General features: G+C 38.6%; 1 protein-coding gene across 2 annotated transcripts in view; it reads left to right on the top strand.

Moving 5' to 3' along the window:
* The window catches only part of elmod1 (ELMO/CED-12 domain containing 1), a 52707-nt gene that overhangs the window by 17491 nt on the left and 24542 nt on the right, over positions 1 to 10674 (top strand). For both annotated transcript variants that reach the window (XM_061962767.2, XM_061962766.2), the window contains exon 6: positions 8084 to 8213. In XM_061962767.2, coding sequence (XP_061818751.1) covers positions 8084 to 8213 — 130 coding nt within the window. The remainder of the gene's footprint in view (positions 1 to 8083; positions 8214 to 10674) is intronic.

Below are 10674 nucleotides of genomic sequence, written 5' to 3'. Positions count from 1 at the left end.
GCCGGTTCCGTCTCGTCGAAGTCATCGGAGTCAGTGTCACCGTTCAGCAGTTCTGTGAATCCTGCCTTCCGGAAAGCTCGGACCACAGTTGTGACCGAAATATCTGCCCAGGCATTTACGATCCACTGGCAAATGTTGGCGTATGTCATCCGGCGCTGTCTGCCTGTCTTAGTGAAGGTGTGTTCGCCTTCGGTCATCCATTGTTCCCACGCCGTTCGCAGTCGTGATTTGAATGCCCTGTTGACACCAATATCCAGCGGTTGGAGTTCTTTGGTTAATCCACCCGGAATGACGGCGAGTGTTGTATTTGTGTGCTTCACTTGTTTTTTGACACCATCTGTGATGTGGGCGCGCATGGAGTCGTATATCAACATGGACGGAGCTGTGTGAAAAAAGCCACCCGGCCTCTTCGCGTAAACTTCCCTTAACCACTCGCTCATCTTTTCTTCATCCATCCATCCCTTCGAGTTAGCTTTTATGATGACGCCGGCTGGAAAGGTCTCTTTTGGCAAGGTCTTCCTTTTGAATATCACCATGGGTGGAAGTTTCAGGCCATTAGCATGGCAAGCTAGAACCACAGTGAAGGATGACTTCTCATTCCCTGTGGTGCGAATATTCACCGTACGTGCTCCCGTTGTATCCACAGTATCCACAGTGCGGTTCACAGGAATATCAGTTGCTGTGAAATAGTAATCCGTGTGCGGATGGAGAGATTGCGTCTTTTCATGAACCGGATCCTTGTCGCTTAGTAGGAGCCATTTTGTGGTCTTTACAGATGTAAACAGGAAATGAAACGTACGGTAATATCCGCGCGCTTTTTCTTCTTCTACGCGGGCGGGTGGTTGCTTACAGTAGAAGAAGAAGCGCTTCCTGTTCTATGGGGGCGGGTGCTTACCTTGGCGGTTGCTTGCGTAGAAGAAGAAGCGCTTCCTGTTCTACCGGGAAAAAAGATGGCGGCTGTTTACCGTAGTTACGAGACCGAAACTTTATGAAAATGAATCTTAATATTTATCCATATATAAAGCGCACCGGGTTAAAAGCCGCACTGTCAGCTTTTGAGTAAATTTGTGGTTTTTAGGTGCGGCTAATGGTGCGGAAAATACGGTACTTAATTACATGTTATGAATGTTATTACATTGCAGATATACCTACAAAACGGTGATGGAGGTTTTTTTTAATGTTTTTTGGAGCGTTTTCTAGGCGGAATAGAGCAACTTCCATTATCTTTATTGTTAGCTGACTTTTGCTAGCGTTTATTTACAAGTCAGAATGCATAAAAAAACGTATTTGTTCTTGTCTCATACAAGGATTGTGAATTACAGACAAAATAAAAAAAGTGCTTAATAATCCTCTTTTGCGGAAAATAAACTACATTCCTTACAAGTATTATTATCACCGCAGGAAGAGGCTAAACATGCGACACGCAGACACAGAAAAGGAAGGTATGCTAAGCAACGTTCTCTCTAAGGTGCGCGCCTGCGCAATTGCGCACTCTTTAAGCGTCCTCTGCGTTCTGCAAATATATGCCGCGCACCAAATCAAATCCCATCTGAATTCTAAACAAAATAAACACATTTATTCTGTGTAATTTTGCAATGCAACTCTGAGTGACAGTGACAACAAGCGGCCCTAACGGTGTTCGTCAACACCGTTCAATTGTTGTAACGTCTATCGAGGTGCTTCGAGGACAGGAATTATATCGATCACTTTATTGAGCAAAACTGTTTGTATTCAGCCATAACCACACCAAAAACATGAGTAAATTAAAGCTGCAAGCAGCGTTGGACGGGCCCGCGTATTTGGCAGGTGCTAGTCCTAAGTGTCCCAATACTTTTGTCTACTTTTAGTCTGAAGTGTCCCAAGACTTTAGTCTAGTGTACCTACCTTGTCTGCATTGTGTGGGCACGTTGGTGCTTCCTGCTTTTGAGCAGCCATCTTAAAAAAACAGCACCGCAGGAGCATCAGTGCAGCGGGTCTTTGAAGGGTCATAAAATCAAAACCGGAGCAGGTATCACAACTCTTTCACCAACTTTTAATCAGAAGGGTTCAATCTCTCTCCTGTGTTAGTTTGAAGCCGAAACAACAAACGCGCTCAGAGGAGATAATGTTTGAAGAAAGGTGACGGGTTTTTACAAAAATGTTGTGTTGAAGGGGGAATAGCAAACTTCCTGTATATTTTTGCTGGGGGTTGTCAATTTATGAAATGTAGGTCTAAGTGAGACCTACGGAGAGGTATTTGTATCATGTCTCTCCGACCTTCCCAGTGGGAGTTACAGGCAGTTTTGTAATTTTTTTCTTCCCAGGAGCAGCTTTTTATCAGTTTTATTCAAAAATTGCTGTAGAGCACAATTTCTAAATTTGGGGTTAGTTTTTTTTATTAGATTGCAGTTTTTGCCAGTCCTGATGTGTGCGTTCAGTTTGGTGAGTTTTGAAGCATGTTAATGGGGTCAAATTGCAGCTCAAAGAGGCAAAAGTGACTGTTTTTAGTACTTTTTTGTCTTGAAGGGGGAATTGCCAACTTCCTGTTGATTTTTGCCCGAAGACATACAATTATGAGAACTAGGTCTAAGTCAGACCTACATAGAGGTTTTTGTTCCATGTCTCTCCGACCTTCCTAGTGGGAGTTACAGGCAGTCTGTTTTTTTTTTTTTCCTAGGGGGCGCTAGAGCGCAATTTTGATTTTTGGGGTTCGTTTTTTTTATCAAAAGACAATTTTCGCAGGTCCTGATGAGTGTGTCAAATATGGTGAGTTTTGAAGCATGTTGAGTGGGTCAAATTAGTGTTCAAAGAGGCGGCGGAAGAATAATAATAATAAAGAATAATAATAAAACCTTAGAATAACAATAGGTCCTTATGTCCCATTGCATAAGGACTCCCTGTGGGAGTCCTTTTGCAATGGGCCATTGCGGGCCCTAAAAACGTCTATCTCGAAAAACTAGTCATTTTCTGCCGTACAAACCAGGCCAAAACCAACTTGTCATCTGTCACCAACACGCATAGCACTAAGCCACTGGTGCGTTTATGGCCACACAAAAAGTCGGACAACTCAAACACCACACAAAGTTACACTATGACTCCTCAGTCATACGTGTGCTTATTCTACTGTCATTTTTATTCATGTTAATTTATTGATATTAATCATGGAATGCTGTTACTAGAGAAAGTTACAGGAATGCACACTTCATCCTATGCTTACATCTCATTGTGCAACATGAGGATGTTTAAGGGGAACTAAATGTGATCTCTGAAAGGGGTACACATGATTTCCAAAGCAGGACCCCCACCCAGACATATTGTGCAATACTAATCCATAGCTTATGAAAAACAAGATTTCTTTTATTTTCATTACAAGTGGGCCAAATCACTAATATTAGAAAATAATCTCATGAAAATGAATGCTCAGGGAGTTTTTGTGTTTGCTCAGACACAGGAACAATTAGAGGGAACATTGATGCTAAACTAACTTGAAACAAGCGAAGAAATTGTTAATAGAGATTAAGAAGTGTAGATTGGACCACATTACAACAGAAGTTAAGCAGTTAATAACAGGAAATTAACAAGTATTTTAATAAAGAGAGGATAATATAACTGCAACAGTTGGTGTGTAGTGGCCAGGCCAACACGTAAGGGGAGAGCGGATTGATCGGTAGTGTTGATACCAAAGGGGTCATGAAGTGGTGGTGACGAACCCCAAGATGCAGAGATGACAGGCGGTAGTGATGGGTCCGGCAACACCGATGCATCGGCGCATGCATCGAGCTCATAGAGCAAAACCCTGTGTCGGTGCGTGTACCGCTTTTAGAAAGTCACGTGACCGATCATGAGCTGTTTTGGTCACGTGACCGATACGCCAACTGTGACGCACTGACGCCTCCTCTGTGCCCTGTGAGCGGGTCTTTTCTACAGCCCGAGAAATAATAACTAAGAAGAGAAATCGTCTAAAATGTAATACGTCGGAAAAACTTTTTTTTTTTTTTTAAATAAAAATGTGTAAAAAAAAAAATTCCCAGTCCACAATCATCCACAACACGTTCTCTTAGATGTCCATGTTATGATACATGTTCACATTATGTATTGACTGTATCTAAAAAAGATACAAATATATTTTTATTTAAATGAAGATATGAAATAATCCTAAATGAAATACAATGACTTGGTTTATATTATTGTATATACTAGGGCAGGGGTCACCAACGCGGTGCCCGCGGGCACCAGGTAGCCCGTAAGGACCGGATGAGTCACCCGCTGGCCTGTTCTAAAAATAGCTCAAAGAGCAGCACTTACCAGTGAGCTGCCTCTATTTTTTAAATGTCATTTATTTATTAGCAAGCTGGTCTCGCTTTGCTTGACATTTTTAATTCTAAAAGAGACAAAACTCAAATAGAATTTGAAAATCCATGAAAATATTTTAAAGACTTGGTCTTCACTTGTTTAAATAAATTCTTTTTTTTTTTTTTACTTTGCTTCTTATTACTTTTAGAAATACAATTTTAGAGAAAAAATACAACCTTAAAAATGATTTTAGGATTTTTAAACACATATACTTTTTTACCTTTTAAATGTCTTCCTCTTCTTTCCTGACAATTTAAATCAATGTTCAAGTACATTTTTTTTTTTTTCATTGTAAAGAATAATAAATATTTTAGCTTCTGTTTTTTCGATGAAGAATATTTGTGAAATATTTCTTCAAACTTACTATGATTAAAATTCAAAAAAATTATTCTGGCAAATCTAGAAAATCTGTAGAATCAAATTCAAATCTAATTTCAAAGTATTTTGAATTTCTTTTAAAATTGTTGTTCTGGAAAATCTAGAAGAAATACTGATTTGTCTTTGTTAGAAATATAGCTTGGTCCAATTTGTTAAATATTCTGACAAAGTGCAGATTGGATTTTAACCAATTTAAAACATGTCATCAAAATTCTAACATTTATCTTAATCAGGAAACATTACTAATGATGTTCCATAAATTATTTTTTTTTAATTTTTTCAAAAAGATTCAAATTAGCTAGTTTTTCTCTTCTTTTTGTCGGTTGAATTTTGAATTTTAAAGAGTCGAAATTAAAGATAAACTATTTTTCAAAATTTGATTTGATTTTTTTTCGTGTTTTCTCCTCTTTTAAACCGTTCAATTAAGTGTTTTTTTCATCATTTATTCTCTAGAAAAAACCTTCCGTAAAAGGAAAAAAAAATGTACAACGGAATGACAGCCAGAAATACCCATTTTTTTTATATATATACATTTATTTATTTAGCTATTCTTGTTTGAATCACACTTACGTGTAACTTACAAATGACAATATATTTATTTATTTAATCAGTACCCAAGAAGTAGTTTTTGGTTTCAAAAAGGTTGGTGACCCCTGTACTAGGGCATCAAATCAGTGTCAGTTGAGTCGGTCCATCGGTTGCCTGTAGGGATTTTTAATGTCCAGCAGATGTCAGTATTTAGTGACACAGTATCGACACAGTATCAATACAGTTTTGCAATGTGTCGAAACGCTTCATGACGCCTCATCAACCCATCACTAACAGGCGGTGTACAAGAAAACATGGTTTTAGTGTTAAAAAACCAAAAAGCAAGGAAAACACGAACCAGAAACCAGGAAACAGCAAACAGGGACAGGAGTCAGGATCCAAGGAATAGCTCACAGCATTGAAGAACCAGGCAGTCCCAGCATTCAGCAAACCATACTCCAGCACTGACTGGAGGGCAAGGCAGCCGACTGATTGACACCAGGTGTGGCCAGGTGCCAATCAGTCACAGCTGAGGGGAACAGCGCTAAAATAATGCCTCTGATTAGAGACAGGTGAGCGTCCCCCACACCAGAGGCAGGTGAAAACAATAAGTAACCATGGTAACAAACAAACAAGGGTGCACAAAAACAGGAACTCATGGCGTCTTAAAATCTAACAGAAAATAACAAAAACATGATCCAGACCACAGATCATGACAAAAGGTAGTATCCGTACATGATTGATTTTAGAGTGTTAAGATCAATATTCTTTAAAAAGACAAAAAACATTTTTATTGTCGTTTTTGTTCATGTTTAAAACTCAGAGAATAATTCCCATGACCAAAGTGGACTTTGAGGGCAAAAACCAAATGATTTAAGAGTAGTACAAAGTCGTTTTAGGCTTTTGTTTACTTATTGTGTTCTATCGACTTACCTTGGACTAGGAATGTCCCGATCCAGGTTTTTGCACTTCCGATCCGATACCGATATTGTTTTTGCACTTCCGATCCGATACCGATACTGGCCTATCCGAGCATGTATTAAAGTTTAAAGTTATTTAGCCTACTTAGTTGTCAGAATCATGTTGAAAAGGGTTTTAGTACTCTTGATAACAACTAGCCAGCTGAATTAGGGGAGTTTGAATAATACACAATGGTTGGTAACAAGAAACTGACCTGTTTATTCAAGGATAAACACAAAATAGACAAAATTATGCATGACAAACAGAAATGGCATCATTGAAACTAGGGCTGGGCGATATGGCCTTTTTTTAATATTGCGATATTTTAAGGCCATATTGCGATACACGATATATATCTCGATATTTTGCCTCAGCCTTGAATGAACACTTGATGCATATAATCACAGCAGTATGATGATTCTATGTGTTTTGATTGATTGATTGAGACTTTTATTAGTAGGTTGCACAGTGAAGTACATATTCCGTACAATTGACCACTAAATGGTAACACCCCAATACGTTTTTCAACTTGTTTAAGTCGGGGATTCATGATATACTATCAGATATATACTATCATCATAATACAGTCATCACACAAGATAATCACATTGAATTATTTATAATCCGGGGTGTGGATGGGGGCGCCGGATGTAAGTGTCAAAAAGACAGTCAAAAGAGTTTGATATGAGAATAAATCTAAAGTTAAAATATATGGTAGAAATGCACCCATTTGCAGGAAATGTAGTCTTGATTTTCAACATTTTCTTTCAAGGCTTGCATGTCTACATTAAAACATTCTTCTTCATACTGCATTAATATATGCTACTTTTAAACTTTCATGCAGAGAAGGAAATCACAACAAAAAAAATCACTAATTTTTTCATACGTTGTTGATGTGGAAATTTTTGCCTCTGCATTTTGATGGTGTGGACGTGTGGCACCGAATAGAGATAAGCGTCTCGACAGACGTTATAATATTTGAACAATGATGACGGAAACCGTTTTCTCTGTCGTGTCCGTGTGTCGAAAATTGTTATGCGCTTATTTTTTTATTTGATTTTGTGCGTGGCATATAACTGCTATGCGCAGAGAACGTTTGAGCAGTGCGCAATTGCACAGGCGCGCACCTTAGAGAGAACGTTGGTCACACGGCTGCGCTAGCATCACAGCTAACGTTAGCCATGCTGCTACCTCTCTGCTCGGGGAGGACGTATACGTATGTGACGTATGACGTGACAGTATGTGACCTATGACGTGACAGTATGTGACGTGTGTAAGAAGGTGCGCTTGCTGTCTGTGAGAGGGAGACACAGGAAAGAGTGAGAAGAGCCTGTCGTGTAATGCCAGCAGCTAAAAGCAACTGCGTGAGAATCCACAGACGTGTGGATGTGTTGAAGGTGTGCTGGAAAATGCGGAACGGAAATTAGGGAGCAGCAGAAAAGTGGAATGTATTATTTAAATCGGTGCATTGGAAAACACGGAGCGGAGTTCTTTTTTTAACTGGATCTGGATCGGCATTTTCCCATGCCTTGCCGATACGCATTTTTTGGCAAATATCGGCGGCCGATCCGATCCAAATATCGGATCGGGACATCCCTAGTACAAAGTCGTTTTAGGCTTTTGTTTACTTATTGTGTTCTAGCGACTTACCTCGGACCAAACAGTTGTATGTAACACAAGAGAATGATAAGGAACTAGTTTAAATATTGTGTTGATATTGTTAAACTCGTCACCAATGCATTGAAACATTTAAATGTATCACATGAGATCGGTGTTGGTATCGGCCGATCTCGAGCGTGGATGATCGGTATCAGCAGCATAAAACCCTGATCGGAACTCCCCTTCTCTTTATCAAACAAGTTCTTCCTCTGTGCCCCTCCCTCAGGTTGGGCATCTCCCTGCAGGCCAGCCTGCTGCAGATTGTGGGCTACAGGACTCTGGTGGCCCGGGTGGAGAAGCTGCGCCGGGAACCGTACGACTGCGAGAACGCAGAACACGAGGAAATGCTGATGAAGGTGCAAAAATAATAACTATGAATAACAGTGTCTCCCATAAATTCATTTACAGTGGAACTTCCAACTTAATTAGTTCTTGAACATGGTTCGTGAATCGAAAAGTTCGTACAGTAAAGCAGAGTTCCCCATAAGAAAAAATGTAAACATAAATAATTGGTTCTGGCCTCGACAAAAGTCTCTATTTTAGTAAAATAATGCACATTTAGAAAATGTTTTATTTATATATATATATATATATATATATATGTATGTGTGGGAAAAAAAATCACAAGACTATTTCATCTCTACAGGCCTGTTTTATGAGGGGGGGTACCCTCAATCATCAGGAGATTTTAATGGGAGCATTCGCATACCATGGTTTATATAGGGCACAGAGTGGGTGGGTACAGGCTGGCCTAGGGGCGTGGTGATTGGCTCATGTGTTACCTAGGAGGTGTTTCCGTCTATGGCGGCATGTTGTTACAATTTCGCTGCGCTTGTTGAGGGATGACAGGTCTGGACGGTAAATAATAAACAGTTTCTCTTTCAAGCATAGGTTGCATCTTTTATTACCACTATTGTAAGGTGTGCTGGATGCAAGAATCTGCCATGTTATTGAATATTCAACATTATTGTCTTTGAGGTCCCAAATGTGTTTGCTGAGTTCTGTGGTATTTCGCAGGTTTTTGTTCCTGAAAGAAGCCTTGTGATTGTTCCATCTGGTTTTGAATTCTCCCTCGGTTAATCCTACATATGTGTCGGATGTGTTAATGTCCTTGCGTATTACCTTAGATTGGTAGACAACTGATGTTTGTAAGCACCCCCCGTTGAGAGGGCAATCAGGTTTCTTTCGACAGTTACATCCTTTGTTGGTTTTGGAGTCGCTCTGTCTGGGAGCTGACGGCTCATTTGCAATTGTTTTGTTGTGGTTTGAGATGATTTGTCGTATATTGTTCATGCAGCTGTAGCTCAATTTAATGTTGTTCTTGTTGAATACTTTTCTTAGGGTGTTGTCTTTGGGAAAGTGTTTGTCAATCAGATTGAGGAATTTGTGTCCAATGTTCGTTGAGACGTTTTTGCTGTATGATATGATATGTCTGTACCAGATGATGTCGTTTCGTTTTCTGTTCTTTTTTGGTTGGTTTTCCTGGCGTGGGTTCATAGGTATATATATATATATATATATATATATATATATATATATATATATATATATATATATATATATATATATATATATATATAATTATATTGGACTCTGAAATTATCGGTATATATATATATATATACCAACTTTATTTATAAAGCCCTTTAAAGACAAGCACAGTTGAAAAACAAAGGGCTGTACACCACAAAGAAATAGAGGCAAAGGACAGACTAAAAAAATAACATTTAAAACAGAAATACACAATTAAAAAGCAAATATAAATTACCCTAAGAACAGTTTGTTAGATTAAAAACAGTTTATATATATAATATATAATAATATTGGACTCGGAAATTATCGGTAACGGTTTCAAAAAGTAAAATTCATCACTTTTTAAAACGCCGCTGTATGAAGTGATACACGGACGTAGGGAGAAGTACAGAGCGCCAATAAACCTTAAAGGCACTGCCTTTGCGTGCCGGCCCAATTACATAATATTTACGGCTTTTCACACACACAAGTGAATGCAAACGCATACTTGGTCAACAGCCATACAGGTCACACTGAGGGTGGCCGTATAAACAACTTTAACACTGTTACAAATATGCGCCACACTGTAAACCCACACCAAACAAGAATGACAAACACATTTCGGGAGAACATCAGCACCGTAACACAACATAAACACAACAGAAACAAATACCACCCCCAACCTCAACCTCCTCAGGTTTGCATGTGTTCTAGCTAGTGTTGTCCCGATACCAATATTTTGGTACCGGTACCTAAATTATTTCGATACTTTTCTAAATAAAGGGGACCACAAAAAACTGCATTATTGGCTTTATTTTAACAAAAAATCTTACGGTTCATTAAACATATGTTTCTTATTTCAAGTTTGTCCTTAAATAAAATAGTGAACATACAAGACAACTTGTCTTTTATTAGTAAGTAAACAAACAAAGGCTCCTAAATAGTCTGCTGACGTATGCAGTAACATATTGTGTCATTTATCATTCTATTATTTTGTCAAATTATTAAGGACAAGTGGTAGAAAATTAACTATTAATCTACTTGTTCATTTACTGTTAATATCTGCTTACTTTCTCTTTTAACATGTTCTATATATACACTTCTGTTAAAATGTAATAATCACTTATTCTTCTGTCGTTTGATACTTTACATTAGTTTTGGATGATACCACAAATTTGGGTATCAATCCGATACCAAGTAGTTACAGGATCATACATTGGTCGTATTAAAGTTAAAGTTAAAGTACCAATGATTGTCACACACACACTAGGTGTGGCGGAATTATTCTCTGCATTTGACCCATCA

Source organism: Nerophis lumbriciformis, linkage group LG09 (genome assembly GCF_033978685.3).
Source record: "Nerophis lumbriciformis linkage group LG09, RoL_Nlum_v2.1, whole genome shotgun sequence".
Taxonomy (NCBI): Eukaryota; Metazoa; Chordata; class Actinopteri; order Syngnathiformes; family Syngnathidae; genus Nerophis; species Nerophis lumbriciformis.
This window is presented reverse-complemented; position numbering and strand designations above follow the sequence as displayed.